General features: G+C 36.4%; 1 protein-coding gene across 3 annotated transcripts in view; it reads left to right on the top strand.

Moving 5' to 3' along the window:
- The window catches only part of IFT81 (intraflagellar transport 81), a 180441-nt gene that overhangs the window by 105934 nt on the left and 49756 nt on the right, over window positions 1-24751 (top strand). For all 3 annotated transcript variants that reach the window (XM_040619945.1, XM_008688868.2, XM_008688866.2), the window contains exons 11-13: window positions 10651-10814; window positions 12164-12259; window positions 19373-19519. In XM_040619945.1, coding sequence (XP_040475879.1) covers window positions 10651-10814; window positions 12164-12259; window positions 19373-19519 — 407 coding nt within the window. The remainder of the gene's footprint in view (window positions 1-10650; window positions 10815-12163; window positions 12260-19372; window positions 19520-24751) is intronic.

Genomic DNA, 24751 nt, shown 5'->3' with positions numbered 1-24751 from the left:
TGGTGTGGGGAGGAAGGGACTGCTAATTAGAGCTTCTTTCAGAGCCGATGAAAATGTTCTAAAATTGATTGTGGTGAATTTACTAAAAACCATTGAATTATATACAGTTTAAATGGATGAATTTTATGGCATGTAAATTATATCTCAGTAAAACTCTTAAAAGAGATAATAAAGTATTTCCTTAATTCTGGACACATATTCTTTCCCATTTTAATTGTTTTTGCCATTGGGATATATCTTACATTTTATATGTACATTTACCATGATATTTGTTACTTAATTGAGGGCATCTCAGAATCAAGGAAATATGGTATATTTAATTAATATTTGAAAAACCAGTATAGTGTTGCCTACAAAATATATGGTAAATACATATTAATTAGACTCTCTTACTCCTCTTAGTCTTGTAAATTCAGATTCAGGCAATACCTGGAAGTTGCCAGGCATTTAGTTGTTCGGGTCATTTCATTCTTCATTCACTAAGTTTTCACTTTTTAGGAGAATATTAATTTTCATAAAAAATGATTTTTTTTCTCCTTAGTATAATTTATATCTTTTTAGCGTATGTTCTTTGGATTTGATGTAGGTTCCTTCACAATTTACTGCAAAAAGGTAAGATAAATTTTCAAAAGAAACCCATTAAATATAGTCATTTAAAAATTAATATCAATAAGTAATTTGTATAGGCCTACTCTTACTAAGAAAGTATTAGAATTTACCATTAATAGTGAGTTTTTTTAAAATGAAGGTAATGTGTATAAGAATTGAAAGATTTGGTATGCAAAAAAAATTAGTTGATCAGTTCAGTTTAATACAATTTAAAATGTTCGCCTGAAAATGTGCGTCTCTATTGTCTGGTGTCCTCAATCTCATTAGGTTAAATATTTCTTGCTGTTATGTTTTAATTCAGACCACTAAACAGAATATCTAAAGATATTTATAGCTTTAGCAATATTTCATTTTTTATTTGAATTGATAGTCTTTATTTTGCTTTGGCTTTCTAGCCCAAAGAGAAATTGTTTGGGCCAGGAAATACATAATTATTCACCTTGTAATGAAATTGCGTTTTATGCATCTCTTGAGATGTTGGTATAAAATATTAATTTAAGTAACATGTTAGTAGATCCTGCTAAATGATAAAATCAATTGCACTGTTAAGTAGTAATAGAAATAATTGGCTCAAACCTACAGTGCATTAATTCAGTATTTGTTGAACATCTACTACATGTCAGGAACTGTGCTGGGTGCTAGGAATAGAAAGAGAAGATATTTAGGGTCTTACAGTCGAATACAAGAACAACAGGCAGTGAACAGCAATCACGCAGCTTTACAAATTTGCTAATGAAGCTCAGCACAAGGCTTCTTGAGAACAAAGAGGCAAAGCACCAAACCCTATCACAGAATCAAATGGCTTCCTGGATGAGGTGGCACCTGAGTTAAGTTCAAGTTGGAAAGGTGAAGGAGTAGAAGACATTCCGTGCCAGGGCACAGTGACCTGAAAGAACATAAGTACAATAGATGAAGGAGAGATACAAGGGTAGGCTTCTTCTGACTGCTTGTCTTTGAAAAGGAGGCCAGAGAGGGAGGGGATGTGCAAGTGAATGAGGAAGACAGTACTGCGCTTAGACTGTGAGAGGTTAGTAGTGTCGGGTGATTACGTGCTGCAGAAGAGAGTCAGCCAGACAAATGGAGATTGAAGATCCAGGAGGAAAAGGTGAGAAGTGATAGCAGCCTTTCCTGGGTACAGTGCACTGAATGTTCTGCAGCAATTACCACAGTATGTTAATTGTTGGCATTATCTGAATCTGACTCAGCTCAGCTCCAGACTAGTCAGAGTCATAATTGGTCTTTCTATTTCTAGGCCCTAGCATGCTAAATTACACACAACAGGCCTTCAGTAAATATTCTCTTAAGTAGTTAGGAGGTAGGAGTAGAGACCAAATCCCTGGACAGGAAGAAAATGATCATTTCCACAGATAGGAGGGGAGTTAAGTAAGAAAAAAAAGGCTGAAAACATAAAAATAAGATATTATGTGTGCAATTTATGTTCTTTGGGGGTGGACAGGGGGTGGGGAGCAGCAAGTTAAGGAGTTCTTGCTTTGTTGACATCTTTCTGGAACACAGTCTCAAGGGTTGTATTCAGCAGTCTGGGAAAAGAGTAGATGAAATATATTTAATTGATCCAGGTATTTCCTTTAAAAAGGTCTATCTAAACTCTTTAAGTAACAAAAAATGACTTATGGAAAGTTTCCATTTACATAAATAACATAAAAAGCATTTTTAGTGTAGGAATGTGCTTTGTATTTTTTCAGAGTAACAGCGTATTATAAAACACTCACAGAAGTTAATTCATCTTTATACGCTACACTTTCGTGAGATTTATTGTATAAAAGAAGCTACTCATTAAACTATAGTAAGGCCAGTAAGACGTTTCCAGAGGGTTTTTAATCAAAATGTTTGCTGAGATCTTAGTGACCTTATATTTAATTTCACAAGGATTTTGAAAGATAATTTTTTAAAAGCTGCATAGAACATATGACTACTTTTCAAGGTCTTAAGTTAAAACTTTTAAGAGAAGAATTTAAAATGTGACAGAAACCCTATTTTTATGTTTTTTTTAACAGTTGTATTGAGGTAAAATGGACATATAATAAACAGCACATATTTGAGGTATACACTTAATAAGCTTTGACATAATGCACAGACTGGTGAATCCATCAACCTTAATCAAGATAACAAATATATCCATCACCCCCAAATGTTTTCTTGTGTCCTTTGTAATAGCTCATTTTTGTCCCTTTCTGTCCCTCTATCTATTCCCAGGCAACCACTAATCTGCTTTCTGTCACTATAGATGAATTTGTATTTTCTAAAATTTGAATCTCTCTCGTTTTTTAAGATTTATTTATTTATTAGAGCTTGCAAGAGCATGAGGGGTGGGGGAGGGAGAAGGAGAAGGAGAGAAGCAGACTCCCCGCTGAGTGTGGAGCCTGACCACAGGCTTGATCTCACCACCCTGAGATCATGACCTGAGCCAAAATCAAGAGTCGAATGTTCAACCGACTAAGCCACCCAGGTGCCCCAAATCTTTCTTTTTAGGGAAAATAATATTTAAGACTTCTTAATCTTTAAAAACATTTTAGATTTGATTCTTTACATCTCTGATTACATGTAGTTTAAGAACTTGAAGATGGAAAAACTAGTCACCTAATAGCCAAGAAGCCAGAATGTAGCTTTAATTGGAAAGCACATAGGAATGACTGCCTAATTACAGTCTGATTCATTAAACACTTTCTCTTCCCTCCCTTTCTCCAGTCCCTAAAAAGGGGGGTAAATTGTAGGGATGAATGGAAAACTTGTGATTTTGCCATTAATAAATTTTTACATGTTAATATATGGTTAGCACAACAGAACTAAAAATAATGTTAGGGCTTCAGGCCAAACTTTTGCAATCTACCTACGTAGATTACTTAAACCGGAAATCCAGTGTTTTTAAAAAGTCAAGCCAGAATTTGTAAATGTGTAATGGAAAGATCTGAAGTAAACTTTTTGAAGCTCTCTAGGCTGGGAATTTATAACAAAACCATTATTCATTGAAAATCTCTGTGTGTGTATATTTGTGTACTCTACCAAAATAAGGAAACTTACTGAATATTTGAAGTATGATTTAAATTACTACTTACTGTAAGCTAATACTTTACAATATCGAAACTACCAAACATGGAAAGCCAAAAATGTTTATGAATGTAGATAATTTCTTTTTTTTGCATTTTAAGTTGTACTTTTAGTAATGTTTTCATTGGTTTGAAGCTGACAAAGAGTAATATATTACCATTTATGAAGTATTAGAATAGAAATGTAAGTTGCACCAGAAGTATTGTGAAAGAAGAGGAGTAAATGACCACTTATAGAAGAAAGAATCTGGGTGAGATTTCATTTGTGTTGTGGACTGCTTATATACTTAGAAGGCAAAATATGACCTGAAAGATATCTGGCTCTGCAGATGTTATTTTTGTATGTTGTGAAGTATAAAAAGAATTAGGTAGTAATTTGGAAATATCATAGTATTATTTTTTCTATAATTATATTAATGTTCTGTGTAAATTGTCCTTCATTATCATTCTAATTAACATCAAAAGATTTCAATGGTTGGGGCTCCTGCTGACTTAGTCAGAAGATTGTACGATTCTTGATCTTGGGGTTGTGAGTTTGAGCCCCACATTGGGTGTAGAGATTACTTTTTAAAAATTGGGGGAAAAAAGAGAGGGAGTTAAGATGGCGGAGGAGTAGGGGACCCCTTTTTCAGCCGGTCCCCTGAGTCGAGTTGAGTAGGTACCAGACGAGCCTGAACATCCACGGAATCAGCATGAGACACAGGAAGATACATCTGGATCTCTACAAATGAACATCTCCAGCGCTGAGTATTGAGGTACAAAGTGGGGAGCCGTGAAACCGCGCACAGATATCGGAAGATAAACGGAAGGGGAAGGGAGCTGCCGTGTTCGGGCGCCGGGAAGTGGTAGCCACCTGCACGGGGGAGACCGGCACCCGCGAGAGAACAGACTGAGACCATGAGCCGGGCAACGTGCGCCACCAGGCTGAAACGGAGCTCCGGTGTGCTCACTGGAACCAGACTGAGACCGGGAGCTCCGGGAGCATATGGGGGCAGCTGGCGGCTGGCGCTGTTAGAAACACAAAGGACAGAGACGCGCTGGCCCTGGAAGTGAGGGCTGGGATGCCGGGTGTGGGGAGCACATCCTGGGACGCTGCAGGGTTGAGCAGCACCAACAGAAACAGAGTTAAAGTGGCCAGAACATCAGTGGAGAACGGTCTGCGATCCCTCTGTTCTGAGACAGAGGCTGAGATTCAGCCACTGCTGCTCTGACTCTCAGAAGAGGCACAGCAAACCGCCAGGGAAAGCCGCCAGAGAACAAAAGCCTGGAAATACCGGCTCACAGTGTGCCCATCCCCATCCCCCCTCGCAGGGGACATGGAGACTCTACCTAAACAGGGTTGCCTGAGTATCGGCACGGCAGGCCCCTCCCCCGGAAGGCAGGCTGAAAAATCAAGAAGCCCACATCCCTAAGATCCCTATAAAACAAGGGCATACGGCCTGGGTCCCGGTCAATAATTTGGGCTCTCGGACAACCTTCTGCAACCTCTCCCTCATCAGAATGACTTGTAGAAGAAGAAATTCCCCAGCAAAGAAAAGACAATGAGTCTGTGGCCTCTGCCACAGGCCACTGATATGGATATAACCAAATTATCAGAAATGGAATTCAGAGTAACAATGGTCAAGATGATGTGTAGACTTGGAAAAAGTATTAACGAAAATGTTAATGAGAATATAGAATCTCTAAGGGCAGAAATGAGAGCAAATCTGGCAGAAATTAAAAATTCTATGAGCCAAATGCAGTCAAAACTAGAGGCTCTGGGGCGCCTGGGCACAAGGGTCAGCGGCTGAGCCGCCTCGGCCTCGGCCCAGGGCGTGAACCCGGCATTGTGGGATCAGTCCCACCAAAGTTCTTCGCTGGAGCTTCTCGCTTCTTTCCACTCCCCCTGCTTGTGTTCCCTCTCTCGCTGGCTGCTCCTATCTCTGCTCGAATAAATAAATAAAAATCTTTAAAAAAAAAAAAAAAAACTAGAGGCTCTGACAGCCATGGTGAATGAGAAGAACGTATCAGCGAATTGGAGGATGGGTTAGTAGAAGAGAAAACTAAAATAGAATCTGGACTTTAAAAAATCCACGCTCATGAATGTAGGTTACGGAGACATTGACTAATGAAACGTGCTCCAATGTCAGAATCATCGCATCCCCGAGGGGTGGAGAAAACAGAGGTCTAGAAGAGATATTTGAACAAATTGTAGCTGAAAACTTCCTAACCTAGCAAGGGAACAAACATCCATGTCCAAGAGGCAAGAGAGGTGACCCTCCCAAGCTCAACCATGACAAAACCTATGCCATGTCACGGCCATAGCATTTCTCGCAAATATTAGATCCAAGGATACAGTATTGAAAGCGGCCAGGACAAAAGAAATTTCTCACATACCAAGGCAAAGGTATCAGAATTACGCTCAGACCTGTCTACACAGACCTAGAATGAGAAAGGGCTGGGGGGGGCATTTTTAAAGCTCTTCAGAGAAAAGCATGCAGCCAAGGATCCTTATCCAGCAAGGCTGTCATCCAAAAAATTGATGGAGAAATAAAGACCCTCCAGAATTGCCATGTCATTGACCAATTTTGTAACCACGAAACCAGCCCTTACAGAAGATATTAAGGGGGGGTTCTATAAAAGGTAAAAAAGGCCCCAAGAGTGATACAGAACAGAAAGTCACAATCTATAGAAACAAAGACTTTACTGGCAAATATGGCATCATTAAAATCATATTTCAATATTCAGTCTCAATGTAAATGGCCTAAATGCTCCCATAAAAGGCCACAGCATTGCAGATTGGATAAAAAGACATGACCCATCCATTTGCTGTCTACAAGAGACTCATTTTTGAACCTAAAGATACATTCCAGACTGAAAGTGTTGGATAAATACCATCTTTCACGCCAATATCCTCAAAAAGAAAAAGCTGGGGTAGCAATTCTCATAATGTAGATTGATTTAAACTAAAGACTATAGTTAGAAACACAGAAGGGCACTATGTTATTCTTAAAGGATGTATCCAACAAGTGGATATGACAATTATAAATATATATGCCCCCAACAGGGGAGCAGCAAGATACACAAGCTAACTCTTAACCAGAATAAAGAGACATATAGATAAAAATATGTTAATAGTAGGGGACTTCAACACTCCACTATCAGAAATAGAACACCCATGCAAAAAATCGACAAAGAAACAAGGGCTTTGAATGCCATACTCGATGAATTGGACCTCATAGATATATATAGAACACTACACCCCAGAACCAAAGAATACTCATTCTATTCTAATGCCCATGGAACATTCTCAAGAATAGACCATGTTCTGGGACACAAAACAGGTCTCAACCGATACCAAAAAACTGAAATTATCCCCCGCATATTCTCAGACCACAATGCTTTGAAATTGGAACTCAACCACAAGGAAAATTTGGAAGAAACTCAAACACTGGAGACTAAGAACCATCCTTACCAGGAATGATCTTCGATAAACCAGGAAATCAAAATCAATTTAAACACTGTGGAGACCAATGAGAATGAAAACACAATGGTCCAAAACTCATGGGGATACTGCAAAGGCAGTCCTAAGGGGGAAATACATAGCCATCCAAGCCTCACTCAAAAGAATAGAAAAATCTAAAATGCAGTTTTTATATTCTCACCTCAAGAAGCTGGAACAGCAACAAAGGGACAGACCTAATCCACACACGAGGAAGCAGTTGACCAAGATTAGAGCAGAAATCAATGAATTAGAAACCAGGAGTACAGTAGAGCAGATCAACAGAACTAGAAGCTGGTTCTTTGAGAGAATCAATAAAATTGACAGACCGCTGGCAAGGCTTTATCCAAAAGAATAGAGAAAGGGACCCAAATTAATAAAATTATGAATGAAAAGGAGAGGTCACAACCAACACCAAGAAATTGAAGCGGATTATTAGAAACTTCTTTATCAACAGCTTTATGCCAATAAATTAAGCAATCTGAAGAGATGGAGGCCTTCCTGGAAACCTATAAACTACCAAGACTGAAAACAGGAAGAAATTAATTCTTAAACAGGCCAATTAATTATGAAGAGATTGAATCTGGTGATAAACAACCTTCCAAAAACAAAAACTCCAGGCCCGGACGGTTTTCCTGGGAATTTCTACCAAACATTCAAAAAGAAGAAATAATACCTACTCTCCCAAAGCTGTGTCCAAAAATACAGAAACAGAAAGCAAAGCACACAGAACGCATTCTATGAGGCCAATATTACCTTGATCCCCAAAACCAGGCAAACACCCCATCAAAAAGGAGAATTACAGACCGATTTCCCCTACGTGAACATCGATGCCAAAATCCTCAACAAGATCCTCGCTAATGAGAATCCAAAGTACATTAAAAGGATTATCCATCATGACCAAAAGTGGATTCATCCCTGGGATGCAGGGGTGGGTTCAACATTCGCAAATCGATCGGTGTCTTAGATTTTATCCAGAAAGAAAAAAATTCAAAAAATCAGCGGATTCTCTCAATAGATGCAGAAAAGCATTTTGACAAAATACAGCATCCTTTCCTGATTAAAACCCTTCAGAGTGTACTGGATAGAGGGTACATTCCTCAATTCATAAAAACCATCTATGAAAAGCCTACAGCAAATATTTGCTTCCTAATGGGGAAAAGCTGGAAGCCTTTCCCTTAAGATCAGGAACACGACAAGGAGTGCCCACTCCCGCCACTATTCAACATAGTACTAGAAGTCCTTGCAACAGCAACTAGACAACAAAAGGGATAAAAAGGTCCAAAATCGGCAAAGAAGAAGTCAAAATGTCTCTCTTCACAGATGACATGATACTTCTATATGAAAACCCAAAAGAAGGCTACTCCCAAACTATTAGAAGTTATAGAGCATTCAGTAATGTGGCGGGATACAAAATCAATGCTCAGAAATCAGCGTATTTCAAGTGCCACCTAATAATGAGACTGAAGAAAGAGAAACTAGGGAATCCATCCTCTCCCATTTACAATAGTACCAAAACCATACGTTACTGAATTAATCTCTAACCAGAGATGTAAAGGATCTGCTATTCTAGAAACTATAAATCACTCTTGAAAGACATTGAGGAAGACACAAAAAGATGGAAAAATATTCCATGCTCGTGGATCGGAAGAATTAACATAGTTAAAATGTGTCCATGCTACCCAGAGCACCTACACCCTCTTTTCAATGCAATGCTATCCCTACTGTAAGACTCGAGGAATATTTCTCAAAGAACTGGAACAAATAGTCCTTAAATTTGTATGGAACCAGAAAAGGCCCTGAATCGCCAAGGAACTGTTGAAAAGGAAGAACAAAGCTGGGGGCATCACAATGCCAGATTTCGAGCTGTATTACAAAGTTGTGATCACAAAGCCAGCATGGGTACTGGCACAAAAACAGACACATAGACCAATGGAACAGAATAGAGAACCCAGAAATGGACTGTTGGCTCTTTGGGCAACTAATCTTTGATAAAGCAGGAAAAAACATCTGGTGGAAAAAAGACAGTCTCTTCAATAAATGGTGCTGGGAAAATTGGACAGCTACACGCAAAAGAATGAAACTTGACCACTCTCTCACACCATACACAAAGATAAACTCCAAATGGATGAAAGACCTCGATGTGAGACAGGAATCCATCAAAATCCTAGAGGAGAACATAGGCAGCAACCTCTACAACATCGGCCAAAGCAACCTTTTTCATGACACATCCCCAAAGACAGGAGAAACAAAAGATAAAATGAACTTGTGGGACTACATCGCGATAAAAAGCTTTTGCACAGCCAAGGAAACAGTCAAAAAAAACTAAGAGGCAGCCCACGGAATGGGAGAATATATTTGCAAATGATGCTACAGATAAAAGACTGGTATCCAAGATCTACAAAGAACTTCTCAAACTCAATACGTGAGAAGCAAATAAATCATAAAATGCACAGAAGATATGAACAGACACTTTTCCAATGATGACATACAAATGGCTAACAGACACATGAAAAAATGTTCAAAATCATTAGCCATCAGGGAAATTCAAATCAAAACCACACTAAGATACCACCTTATGCCAGTTAGAATGGCAAAAATTGACAAGGCAAGAAACAACAATTGCTGGAGAGGATGTGGAGAAAGGGGATCCCTCCTACATTGTTGGTGGGAATCCAAGTTGGTGCAGCCACTTGGAAACAGTGTGGAGGTCCATTAAAAAGTAAAATTGAGTATCTCTATGACCCAGCATTGCACTACTGGGTATTCTACTCCCAAAGATACAGATGTAGTGAAGAGAAGAGCCATATGCACCTCCTAATGTTCAGTAGCAGCATTGTCTCATTACTGGCAGCTTAAATCGGGAAGGAACCGGGATGCCTCTCAACAGATGACTGATTAAGAAGTTGTAGTCCATATATACAATGGAATATTACTCATCCATCAGAAAGAACGAGCTCCTCAAGATTTGCTGCAACATGGACGGCACTGAGGAGATAATGCTAAGTGAAATAAGTCAAGCAGAGAAAGACAATTATCATATGATTTCTCTCATCTATGGAACATAAGAACTAGGAAGATCGGTAGGGGAAAAAAGGGATAAAGAAAGGGGGGTAATCAGAAGGGTGAGTGAAGCATGGGAGACTATGGACTCTGAGAAACAAACTGAGGGCTTCAGAGGGGAGGGGGGTGGGGGAATGGGATAGAGTGGTGATGGGTAGTAAGGAAGGCACAGGCACATATTGCATAGTGCACTGGGTGTTATACGCAACTAGTGAATCATCGAACCTTGCATCAGAAACCAGGGATGTACTGTATGGTGACTAACATAATAAAAAAAAACATTAAAAATTGGAAAAAAATTTCAATGGTCAATTTTTTATTATACATATTGCTTTCGATAGATATGCCTATTATTCAGGTCTTCCATTTTAAAGTGCACAAAGTATCACTATGTCTACTCTCTTGAGCTGAATATTCATTTTATTTTTAAAGGTTTCATGAAGAGGCTAGAGGAAGAGATAAAATTTAATTTTTATATGGTAACTGAAAAATTTCCTAAAGAATTAGAGAGCAAGAAAAAAGAATTGCATTTTTTACAAAAAGTGGTTTCAGAGCCTGCCATGGGCCATTCTGATCTTCTTGAGCTTGAATCTAAAGTAAGTGACAATCATCTTCTTTTTATAGCTCCCAATTTTCTCTCATCCCGGTCCTGGGAAAATTATGTGAACTGCTTTCTCTAGTGTCCTACTCTTGACTCTTAAGTTAACCTGTGCTGAGTTGACAGCTTTTATGAGGAGTTCTTTGTGAGAAATTGTAACATGTAACGCTGTTACTTAATCCACGTGATGTTATAAAGACTTAGTCAACTGATTAGGAAACTAAGTAGTTTAAATATGTAAATTAATGCACATGATTGACTCATTGGTTTATGTATTCATAATATAATCATTTAGGTGGTAAATTTTAAAATATTTTGCATATCATTAATTTTTATTTCCAAAAATAATATTATAGTAATTTTATATTTAAAGCTAAAATATTTGTATTAGCCTTTTATGCCTGCTTTGGAATTACTCACTTCCTTATAATGCTTATTGAAACCTGGTTTTATGTTATAACATTTTTGTTCCATAGAAATAAAGCACCAATCAGATGTAAAAAATAACAAATCTTAACAAATAACAGATCTTAAAAAATAACAAATATTATAACAATTGATTGAAAGATTTTGATTTGCTAATCTTTTAATGTGCTTAATATGTGCTTAATAGCCACTATAATTAAATATGTAATTCTGACCACTTTATTCTTTTAATTTACTTATAGAAATTACATGTCCAAGTGAGATTTGGCTCAAATTTAATGTCATAGAATTAACAGGAGAATTCTAGTCTTTTCAGAGGGTAGATATACTGAAAGCCATATAATTTTTTTTTATTACTTGAGGGACTATATGCTTCTATTAGCTTTATTCACTTTTATCTTATTACATTTGCTAAAGGATTAATGAGTAGGCTAAATGGCAGCTATCATCAAATCACAGATCATTAGAACAAGAAGAGTTTTTAGATGTCATCCATGTCAACTGTCAGTTGGGTTCATGAATTCCTTGCACTAAATCCCTGGGGAATGTTAGTCTGGATTTGCTTTATCACTTGCAATGACTTGAAAGTCACAAGCTAGGTGAGGGGTAACTTTAGATTTGTAGAAATTGTCTTTCTGATAAAAATGCATAAGTATTTCACATAGAATACTTTTAGTATAATTTAAACATGGATGGTTATGTAAGTCATCAAAACGTGTAAATATATATCATGAACTATGAAATGTAAATTGTTTCTAAAAATAATGATAACAACCCACTTATAACATTAATGAACCTGTTCCTCCCATGAAATCACTGATGATAAGAACAGTAAATTCAAAGCTTGGTTTGCCCAGATGTCCCTTAGTTTGTGTAATCACAGGAAGAGTTTTAACCTTCTTTATTTTCATACTGTTTTAGATAAATGAAGTAAACACACAGATCAATCAGCTGATTGAAAAGAAAATGATGAGAAATGAGCCAATTGAAGGCAAACTCTCACTATATAAGCAACAGGTGAGACCACTCTTTTGGCCCTCATATTTAGATCTTTCATCTTATTGGTAAACGTCTCTATAAAAACCCCAGGCTGTGTTGTGCATAGTCTTAAAGTAAGAAGGAAGTAAAGAATAAATATTCCTCTGTTATTGCTAATCTCCAGATTATAACAAAGAATTTGTGGAAAAGCCACAAAAGATGCATGTTCAAGTTTGAAATTCAATACACCTGATGATGCTTAGTTTCCTTATTGTCTGCCAACTGTGGTTATAGAGCTGTTTGTGTTTATATCTGTTGACTGTGAAACTTGATTTTTTTAAATGAAAGCTTACCTTAAGTGGTATAAAATCAAAATATAATCTTTAATTAATTAAAAATATACCTTTTCAGGTTTAAAGTTAGTTTGCAAGTATAGCATAAGTTAAATTTCAGTGCTAAGGCATTTATCATTTTATCCACAACTATTAGATTGTGAGGGTATAAATGTTGTTCTGTATTTCTAGACAAAAGGTTCAAATGAAAGCCATGGATTATCTAAAAAGAACCCAGTCAGGAGGAGTTTAGTGTGATGAGCACTCTGTAACCTCAGAAAATATTGAGCTACGTAACAAAGCAGTTTTCACAGATGCTAAAATTTTTTTTAGATGCTAAAATTTTTAAAAACTTTTTATACTGGAGAATTTCAACCATATACAAAGGTGGAGAAAATAATTCAATAAACCCTCATGTGTCCCAGGCTATAACAATCACAGCCATTCTTGTTTCACTATACCTACCCAGACCTAACTGGATTATTTTAAAGCAAATCTTTGACTTGATATCATTTCATCTATAAACATTTCAGAATGTATGTCTAAAAAATAAAGGCTTAAAAAAACTTTGCAACATACTACATCTGAAAAATGTCATAATTCCTTGATATTGGCAAATATCCAGTCAGTGTTCACATTTCCTGGATTTTCATTTTCTCTTTCTTTCTTCTTCTTCTTCTTCTTCTTCTTCTTCTTCTTCTTCTTCTTCTTCTTCTTCTTCTTCTAGTTGCTTTGTTTTAATTGGGATCCTTATAGGATTCATACACTGCATTTGATTGATATGTTTAAGTCTCTTTTAATATGTAGAGTCTCTTGGCCACTTATTTATCTATTTAATAATTTTCTTGCAGTTAATTTATTGAAAAAACTTGTTTATCCTGTAACACTGGCCTATTCATACTCTTGATTGCTTCTTCATTTGTTAGCTGGATTGCCTCTATAAAAGAAACCTCCTCTCATCAACAATTTGATTAAACTGAGCTACATTCATGTAGGAAAGGCAGGCTACATGCTTGATTCTTTATCAGTTTTCAAAAAGAATTGGTTTCCTCCAGCTCATTTTCATTCTCCATCAACTAAGGTAGTTTTTCATTTTTTAGTTGCTTGTTTACTTAATGTCATTATGAATCATTGATATAATTATATTTGGTAAATTTAAAACATTTTCCTTAATGATGCTCAAATTGTCCCATTTTTGGCTACTAGGAAGCTTTTCAAGTAACTTCTGATTCCTTTTTAAGATTCTGTTTGTCTTTGATAATGTCCTTGCTCTCTGGTGTGATTAAGATATTTCTGTGCTCATCTTTTATATTTCTTATCCTAGGCTTGGAATTAGGCTTTCTTCTATGAGTCTGATTTGCTTTAGTAGGAAATAATATTTAGAGACTGAAATCTGGGTATTAGGACTTCTTATTGCTCCTGGGTGGTGATTATTTTTAGGTCTTTTTCGTGGAAAAAGCTAAGAAATAGTTTTTCCTCTTACTCTCTTCCTTTTTTTTTTTTTTTAAGATTTTATTTATTAATTTGACAGAGAGAGACAGCCAGCGAGAGAGGGAACACAAGCAGGGGGAGTGGGGGAGGAAGAAGCAGGCTCCTAGCGGAGGAGCCTGATGTGGGGCTTAATCCCAGAACGCAGGGATCACGCCTTGAGCTGAAGGCAGACACTTAACAACTGCACCACCTAGGCACCCCATCTCTTACTGTCTTCCTAACATACACCATGAGTTCATACTTACCCTTCCAGGTCAGGTTCAAGGCTACTGGGCTTCTATTTAGCCTCATCAGTCTCACATCTTTCTCCTTATCCCACATGGAAAATTCTGGTTCTCAGTAACACTAACATAATTTAATTCATTATTTGCTTTAATCCACACTTTATACACAACCGTTTCAAAATAAAAGTAATAATACTACCACCAAAAATATGATCGCTGCTGAAAATTATTTTTCAGTCGTTTTGTCCTTAGGCTATATCCCACAAGGGATAGACAAATTACTGGTTTAAAGTCATTTAGACTAGTTCTTCTATATGGTTATTCCACAAATTAAACTGGATACATATATATGTTTATTTTTACTTTTGTGGAGTACTTTTATTTATTTATTTATTTTATTTATTTATTTATTTATTTATTTATTTTAGAGAGGGAGCATGTGCACCCAAATGGGGCAAGGGGTAGAGGGAGAGGGAGAGAGAGATCCTCAAGCAGATTCCCCACTGAGTACAGAGTCCAGCGCAGGACTCCATCCCAGGACCCTAAGATCATGACCTGAGCTGAAATCCAGAGTTGGCCAATTAACCAACTGAGCCACCCAGGCACCCCTAGGGATTACTTTTTAGGGAATAATTTGTTTTATAATTATTTAAAATATTTATATGATCCTAAGTCAAATCTAAAAAACAAGAAATATTCAAAGAAGTTTCAAACATCTACTCTGGTGCTATCCATGCTAATCTTTCCTTCCCTCGTAGGTAATTTTTAAAAATTTATGTGCTTTATTATTCCATTAAAAATAATAGTATATATACATAGATTCATACATCTTCCTTATTAGAGAAGGAAGAGCATATTATACATACTTTCATATTCCGTGCTTTTTAAAAATCTTTTTTTTTAAGGTTTTATTTATTTATTTGACACAGAAAGAGAGAGAGGGAGAGAGCAAGCACAAGCAGGGGCAGGCAGGGGAGAAGCAGGCTCCCTGCTGGGCAAGGAGCCTGATGTGGGGCTTGATCCCAGGACCCTGGGATTATGACCTGAGCTGAAGGCAGACGCTTAACTGACTGAGCCACCAGGTGCCCGCTTTTTAAAATTCTTAATGATACATGCTGGGGTGCCTGGGTGGCTCAGTCGTTAAGCATCTGCCTTCGGCTCAGGGCGTAATCCCGGCATTCTGGGATCGAGCTCCGCATCAGGCTCCTCCACTGGGAGCCTGCTTCTTCCTCTCCCACTCCCCCTGCTTGTGTTCCCTCTCTCGCTGGCTGTCTCACTCTCTGTCAAATAAAGAAATAAAATCTTTTTAAAAAAATGATATATGCTGATGAATAGTAAAATAATCTTTGTTCCTTTTTTTTACAACTTTATTGAGATACAATTCACATACCATACAATTCACCTATATAAAATGCACAATTCCGTGATTTTTAGTGTATTTAGAGTTGTGCAACCATCACCACTATCAATTTGAGAACATTTTTATCATCTCAAAAAGATGATAAAAGAATGCTTTTATGTTTATTTTTATATTTAAAATAACCCATTAGCTGTCACTTCCATTTCCTTCCCAACCCTTAGCCCTAGGGAACCAAACTGTCTCTATAGAATTGCCTATAATGGACACTTCATACGAATGAAATCATACAATATGTGGTCCTTTGTGACTGGCTTCTTTCATTTAACATAGTTTTTAAAGTTCATCCATGCTGTAGCATGAGTCAGTATTTCCTTCTTTTTGTTATTGAATAATATTCCATTGTATGGATAGATCATATTTTGTTTATCCATTCATCCATTAATGGGCATTTGGGTTATTTCTACCTTTTGACTGTTATGAACAATGCTGCTATGAATATTGTTATGTAAGCGTTTGTGTGAAAATATGTTTTCTTTTCTCTTGAGTGTATTCCTAGGAGTGGAATTGCTGTTTCATATGATAATTCTGTGTTTAACATTTTGAGGAAATGCCAGACTCTTTCCAAACCAGTCCCACCAACAGTGTATGAAGGTTTTGATTTCTCCACATCCTCGCCAACTCTTGTTATTATCTGTTTTTTTTTTAAATATAGCCGTCTTAGTTGGTATGCTTATTCCTCTTCACAGTCACATAGTACCCCACTGAGTGGTTATACCGCAGTTCATGCAGCCAGTCACCAGTTGGACATTTGGGTTGTTGCCATTCTTTTGCTATTACAAATCATGCTTCAATAAATAGCTTTTTATTTATGTCTTTGCATATTTTTGTCAGTGTTACCTTCAGGATATAGTCCCAGAGGTGAGATTGCTACATCAAAGGGTAAATGCATATGTAAATTTGTTAGATATTGCCGAATTCCTCTCCATAGAGGTTTCAGCATTTCATGTTCCCACCTGCAGTGTGGGAGAGTGCCTGTTTCCTTGCTGCCTCCCAGTAGAGTGTGTTGTTGAACCTTTAGAGTTTTGCCATCCTTGTAGATGAGAAATCATATCCTGTGATAGCTTTAATTTTTGGTTATCTTATTTTAAACAAGGTTGAGCATCTTCTCACATGAATAATAGTCATCTTAATTTCTTTTTCTGTGATTGTCCCTTCATGTCTGTGTCCCCATTTTTCTCTAGAGTTGTTGGCCCTTTTTTATTTATTATATTAGAAATATTTACTCTTGGGGCACCTGGGTGGCTCAGTCAGTTAAGCATCCGCCTCTTGGTCTCAGCTCACGTCTTGATGCCAGGGTCATGAATTCAAGCCCCATGTTGGGCTCTGTGCTGGGTGTGGAACCTACTTTAAAAAAAAAAAGAAGAAGAAAAGAAATATTTACTCTTTGTCTTGCTTATAATTGTAACATTTTCCCCAGTTTGGTATTTGCCTTTTTACATTGTTTACAGGGTTATGTCACCATGGAAAATTTCTTTATTTTTATGAAATCAAATTTAATAGCTTTTTCTCTTATTTCAGGTTTTGAGGCATATTTAGGAACATTTTTCCCTCTTGTAAGTTATAGAGAAATTTACTCAAGTTTTCTTTTTGGACTTCTCTGTTTTAATTTTTTGTATTCAAGTCTCCAGTCTATTTAGAATTTTTTTTCTGGTGTATGCTATTGATTGTATATAGCTACCCAATTATCTAATTGTCCCAATACCAGTTAGTAAAAAGTCCATCTTTCCCCCTCTGGATTTGAGATTCTGTTTGTTCTAATTTAAAAATGCTTTTGAATTTATTTCTGTATTTTCAATTTTTCTATTGGCCTTCTGTTCAGATACTCATATTAACTTATTTACAGAAGCTTTATAATCAAGTTCAAATAACTGATAAAAGTAGCCACCTTCACCCCCAGTTGCTATACTTTTTCAGGGTTTTCCTTACAATTCTTCTTTGTATGTTCTTTCAGTAAGCTTTACTATCAACTTGTCCAGCTCTTTAAAAAAATGTAATTTTTAAATTATTGGGTTTGCTTAATATTTATCACTTGCCTCAGAACTTACATCTTTATGATATTTGAGTCTTTCCATCTAGGAACATGTTATGTGTCTCCATTTGTTCAAGTTTATTCTTTGGTCTTTTGGGAGTATTTGTTTTCCTCCAAATTTTAGAACTTCTGCTTACATGTTTTATTTTGTGTTTTGCTCTTATAATTGAGGGCTTTTCTTTCCTTATGTCTTCTTCCTTATTTGTCTGTGGTGCTATTGATTTGTTTACTATTGTTTTCCCGTAGATTCTCTTGGGTTTTTTAGGTATAAAATCATATACTGTGAAAATTCCAACTTTTCCTGTCAAATTCTTATGCTTCGAATTACTTTCTCTTGTCTAATGGTATGAGCAAATACCTTCAACACAATATTAAATTATAGTGGAGATAGTGGGCATACCTTGTTCCAGATTTAGTAGGAATGCTCTCATGTTTCTCTATTAAATAAGATCCTGGTTTGGGCTGAGTTTTATATTTATTTATTTTATCATTTTAAGGAAGTATACCATTGATTCCTATATGGTTCTGGTACTCTTATTATTCCTTCTTTCTCTCTCTCTCTCTCTCTCTGCTGGAATAATTCCGTAGAGAGAAACATTCCTTCATCATCTCTCTTTCATTTTTTAAACAGAGAGAATAGACTTGTTTAAAGGGTTTGCATTATTGGGGCGCCTGTGTGGCTCAGTCGTTAAGCATCTGCCTTCAGCTCAGGGCGTGTTTCCAGGGTTCTGGGATCGAGCCCCACATCAGGCTCCTCTGCTGGAAGCCTGCTTCTTCCTCTCCCACTCCCCCTGCTTGTGTTTCCTCTCTCGCTGTCTGTCTCTCTCTCTGTCAAATAAATTTTTAAAATCTTTTAAAAAAATAAAATAAAATAAAATAAAATAAAAAGGGTTTGCATTAGAGATTTCCCCTCCCCTGTCAAATTTGTGTGAAGAAAATATTTGTACTATTTCACTTAAGAGGACAGTTTGGCTAATGTTTTCCTTAAACTAGTACAGCCATGGTTCATTTAAGGAAATCCCCCAAGAGTTGCTAAGTAATATAAAGTGCTGCATTCATGGCTAAGAGCAGCCATTTGGATTGTGTAAACATTTGCCTAATTCTGGTGAGTCACATGTTTGATTTTAAACCTGCTCTTTATTTATTAGAATGCCCCAAATATAATAGATGTTTTAACATTTCATTTTCAAAGTATGGATATTGAATTTAGGTAGGATAATCTGTGTTGTAGTTTTGAGAATAAAACATTCTTGTTTTCTTTCCATGAAAGGAAACCTACCATGCAGAAAAATAAAAGACTTAAGGAGAACTTCTATTTACTTACCTAGAAAGTACCTTCATTAACATTTGAGTGTTACTTGGGAATATTTTAATATTTTTTTTTACTACTGTATTTTGTTTCTCTGCTGATATAGCCTATATTTTCACGGCTTTTGTCTTCCAAATGTTTTGGGGTTGGTATTTAGTATACATTGCATACTCCTATTAAACAGATAAGTGGTGATGATAGGTAGTAGGGCAAAGGGTATTGGTTAGGGGAAGCCAACCTGATATTGAAAATTTTGCTTGGTAAAATCTAAAAAATTGATAATTTCATAAGATAATAGAAAGTTGATTGTGTGTCTAATTTTACATTTATATTTAATGCTCAATTAGGCATCCATCATTTCTCGTAAAAAAGAAGCCAAAGCTGAGGAACTTCAGGAAGCAAAGGAGAAATTAGCCAACCTAGAGAGAGAGGTATCAGTGAAGACAAATCAGACCCGTGAATTTGATGGCACTGAAGTTTTGAAGGGAGATGAAGTAAGTTGAAGCGTCTAATGGGACAAGTATATGAGTATTGTTTTTGTTTGAAAACATTCATGTTTTTGACTTTTTTGGTTTGAATATCACTAATGGAAAGTTTATTTTATAAAACCTATGTATTTAAAACTGAAAAGTCTTTGCAATAATATTAAGATAATCTTGCTTATAATGACATAGATCTTAGTGATTTTATGAGATAAGGTTCCAAATTTTTACTTTTTTAATTAAGCAAATTTATATTGGATTTATGAATTATAAATATTAAGTTATAAAAGTAAGGCAAAATTAGTAGGAACTAACAGATAAGACAAAAATTCATATTCATTGATAGATGTCATTCCAGAAAGGGCTGAGAAAATAATATCACTAAGTTACTTTGTCAGTAATGTGTATTTGGCCACTGGGACTGGCACCATTTAAATTACTTCATTGTAGATGCTTGTAAATTTAAAAATACAACTCTGTCTCGTGTTGCTGTATACTTAAATTTTTGAAATATGTTTTAACAGCTGTTATTTCATTTATTCTTCTGTCAGACTCCTGAGAGTAGTAGGACAAGTAATACTGTCATTTGTATATATGGCTAAACTTAAGCACCAAAAATATAACCCCATCTCATTTTCATAAAATTAGCTCAAGAAAGAATGAATAAATGAAGCAAAATATCTTGTCTTTAGCACAGTGGTTTTTTTTTAAGCAAATCAAGTGATAGGTGTTATTTTAATTCCCAGTCATCGCCTGTACTTTACCACTGGTTATAGCTCATTTATTTTATATTAGCTACGTAGCTGCCAGGACTCAGCAAAAGCTACTTCAAAAAGCTGCTCACATCCAAACTTCATTTTTGGCTTTGAATAGTTACCAAATTCATACTGTTACAAATTGGCAGTGAACCTTCACTATGACACACACAAGTGAGTTATTCCCACAGTACCACTTTTCTCTGTGGTGTTTCTGATTGTGGTCTCCCAGTATGCTGTTAACTTTCTGGGAAGTAGTAGATTTCAGCATTCAGCGTGTGACTGAAAACTTACTTTGGCTTTTAACATACACTTCCAGATTGCTTTAAGAGACTATTTAAAATGTTACTTGGAAGCCAACACAGTGTGCTGAGTGACATCCTTACANNNAGACCCTGCTACTTCCTACCATTTTTGTCTTCTCTTAAGAAAATGCTGCCCAATTGACAAGAAATACTAATTGCCGTGGCCACATTTGGCATGAATAGTGCTTATAAATTCAGCATTAGATATTCCTTCTATGCAAATGTGAGGGAATAGAACATAGTGCCAACCTATTAGGTTTTATTTTTGATAAATTATAGTGAATAGGAGAAGTGTCTGATGACAGAAATAGCATACTTTCTTTAAGGGGAAAGAGATAACTTTGGAAATGATAAGGTCAACTTAATTTTTTAAACAGTATCTGGTCAGAAACGAGAACAAATCAAGGAAATCATTTGGCAGTTACCTAAAAGAACAGAAGGTATTGGGGAACATTAAGCGTAATTTTGTAAAGAACAAATCTTGGTAGACCAGTTTTATTTTCTACTTTGATAAAGTGATAGACCATATGGACAAAAGGGAGGAAGCTTGTTATACTTAAAATTATGTAATATAGCTGGACTTCAGTGAGGTTTCATTTGGTATCACATGGTAATCACCAAAAAATCATGTTTTTTGCCACCCATCTGTTAACACAGTTGGTGAGAGGGTATCGAGTAGTATCATGGCATTTAGAAAGAATAACTATACCAGCAGTCACAAATAGGAGAATGAGGAAGGGGGGGCTAACATTAATTGAGCACTTTTTATACAAGGTTCTGTGCTAGATGCTTTGCAAACACACACTTCTTTATTTCTTATATTCTTGTTACTGTTATTTACGTTTTACAATTGAGTGAAGCTCAGGGAGATTTTAGATGCACTTATAGGTAATAAGTGGCCAGCTTGGGATCCAGGTCTTTCTCACACGTTCCCATTGACCTTGAGCAAATCACTTCTCCATCTATAAAATGGGGGTGATTGCTCTTCACTGTCATTACGAAGAACACATGAAATAATGAAGGTCAGAGCTTCCAAAAAACTGGAAGGCTCAGTCAAAATATAACATCTGGCATCTGGAAGTCATCATTCCTATGGGCCTCATGTTACTACATGTGTGAAAGGCAGTGTAGTGGAATGGTTAAGGGCATGGGCTCTAGAATTTGGTTGTTTGAGTGCAAATCCTGTTTTTGTCAGCTTACCAGATGGGTAACCTTGGGCAGCTTCTGTAACCTCTTTGTACTCAGCTGAAAATGTGACTATCATCACTATATACTTCTTAGAATTATTATTGTACAGATTAAATGAGTTAATACCTGAAAAGTGCTTAGAATAGCATGAGCACATGCTGAGTACTCAGTACGTGTTAGCTCTTGATATTTTTATATTTTTGTCAGTCCCTTGAATGAAGAATTTGAAAGCTAAGAATATTTTTACAGCTGAATACTTGAAATTGGTATTTCCTAAACTGGGTGCAATTCAGTAGAAGTAAATATGAAATAGTTTTTGCTTACGGATAAATAATTTGCATAGACTCAGAATAGGATAACACTAATGAAAGTCATTTTAGCTGCTATTCACTGAGCAGTTACCATGTGCTCAACCTTTAAAAACATATCCTTGATGACGGTTGCACAATGATGTGAATACACTTAATGCCACAGAACTGTACACTTAATGCCACAGAACTGTACACTTAATGCCACAGAACTGTACACTTAAAAATGGTTAAAAGGATAAATTGTATACTATCTGTGTTTAACCACAATAAAATACACATGCAATATATCCTAATTCATCCTCTCAAAAAAACCTGTGAGGTAATTATTATCTCTATTTTATAACTGGGGAAACAGGCTTAGAGAATTTTAAGTAACTTGCCTAAAGTCACACAGTAAATTGAGTTGCAGAGTAAGGATTTGAACTCAGGTCTGACAGTCACTAACTGTTAGCTTGCTAGAAACTGGACGACAGCCATTTGTTTGGATGTAAACCTTCGTTCCTTGATTATCCATGTGTGGTTGTTTGATTAATCTTTTCTTGGAAAAATTTAGGAATGTGACTGTTAATAAGGATAAATGTAACAAATACTATACGTACAGTAATTTATATTCCTTTGTCATTTTCTTTTTAGAGGTCAGCTAGCAGTTTTTAAAGTTCGGTATTGAAGTATGCATTCTGATGCTTCCCACTGCCGTTAAAGTTAATATTCCAGATGTTATATTTCGTCTGAGAATTTTAGCTCTTCTGTTTGCAAATGACAAGTGCTGCAGGCATTTGTTCCTCACTAGACTTTTTCATTAGTATTCCCTGGATGTTTCTTATTAATAAAAGATGAAGTGTCTAAAAATGCTCCTCTTTTTCATTGTACTTTGGTTATCACTTGAACATTTTATTTTCATGGTATTGCCTTGCTTGATTATGGCAGTAGGCACAGGAATGTGTTTATCTCTTATTGTGCCAGACTTCTGACGTGGGTAGGAATTTCTTGAACTATTGAAATTATCTTCTCAGTGGTAGAGGTTTTCTTACCAGTCTAGTCTATCTTGATTTCTTTCTCTTCACACCAGTATTTGGTAGGTGATAAGAAGGTTAAATTTAGAGACTATAGTCTCTTAACATAACTAAAAATTGATGATAATGTCTGTTTTTTATATCTTGAGGTTTTTATATTGGATTTTCATATGTAATAACTAAGGATAGGGGCGCCTGGGTGGCTCAGTCAGTTAAGTAACTGCCTTCAGCTCAGATCATGATCCCAGGGTCCTGGGATGAAGCCCAGGATTGAGCCCCGCCTTGGGCTCCCTGCTCAGGGAGGGGAGCCTGCTTCTCCCTCTCTCTCTGCTGCTCCCCCTGCTTGTGCTCCTTGTCTCTCCCTCTGTCTAGTAAAATAATTAATTAATTTAAAAAAAAACCCAAGTATAAATCTAGTTGAATTGATATTCTCAAAGAATTGTGAACGCTGTCATCTCTGAGAGAAGTTACCCAAAAATGCTATGGAACATCCTTGATATCAATCTGTTTATTATTCTTACCAATAATTTAGATTAATTAGTAGTTAATGTTTATTATGCAGTTACAATGTGCCAGACACCATCCTAGGCTTATTTATTTCATTGAACAACTCTAAGAGATAGTTATGATCATTATTCCTAGTTTTTACAGAGATGGGACCTGAGGCACACGGAGGATTTGTGCTAACTTACCCAAGATCACATGGCTAGTAAGTGGTAGTACTTTGATTTAAATTGAGGTGGTCTCCCTCCAGAACCTTTAATAATTTTCGCATGACAGGAAGCTAGAAGGAATAGTCAGCCTGAGAGAGATGATGGAATTAGGGTTCAGAGTCATCTCAGGAGGCCGGAGGATTGTGCTGAAACAAACAATGCCATCAACAGGATTATGAACACAGTGTTGTAGAGTTTGAGTTTGTTTGTCATCTCAACATACCAACCATGAGTAATGCAGCATTAGAAAACAAATTATTATACTCCATTAATAAAAATGTAATATCCTATTTATGGTGAAATTATGCCTGGAATACTATTTTACATTTTTTGGCATATGTTTTAAGAAGGACATAGTTAAGGCAGAGTCCAGATGAAGGTGACCAAAATGGATGAAAAGTCTGGCAATTTTCATAGAAATGATTATGTATTAACTGAGAACAAAAAAACAAAGGCATAATAGAATTGCATTTAAATTTCAAAAGGATACGGAAAGGATGGTGTGCATAAAAAGAGTTAACATAGCAGGCCTGAAACTGCTATTCTTAGAAAATCTAGTTCGCACGGTTGGCCCTTGGCTGGCATCTAGGAACTTGAATTTAGAAGGATTCCCACCATTCCCTGATAAGAATTGCTCACTGTGCCTAAACTGTATATACAAAGAATGTGGTTTATGTTGAACACCTGCTTTCCTTCTCAGAGCCTGAACTTTTGGTAAGGGCTAGGCAGAGAATGTGCCTCCGTGACCAGACTAAATGCCTGGATGCTGAGTCTCTAATGAACTTACCTGGTTGGCAGCATTTCACACATTGTTATAACTCATTGCTGGGCAATTAAGGGAGAAGACTCTTGGAAGCTTGCCCCTGGTTTCCTCTGGATTTCACCTCATGTGCCTTTTCCCTTTCCCGGTTTTGCTTTTATGTTTTCACTGTAATAAAGCGTTGCCAAGAGTAGGACTA

The sequence above is a fragment of the Ursus maritimus genome, unplaced genomic scaffold (genome assembly GCF_017311325.1).
Source record: "Ursus maritimus isolate PB19 unplaced genomic scaffold, ASM1731132v1 scaffold_33, whole genome shotgun sequence".
Lineage (NCBI taxonomy): Eukaryota > Metazoa > Chordata > Mammalia > Carnivora > Ursidae > Ursus > Ursus maritimus.
This window is presented reverse-complemented; position numbering and strand designations above follow the sequence as displayed.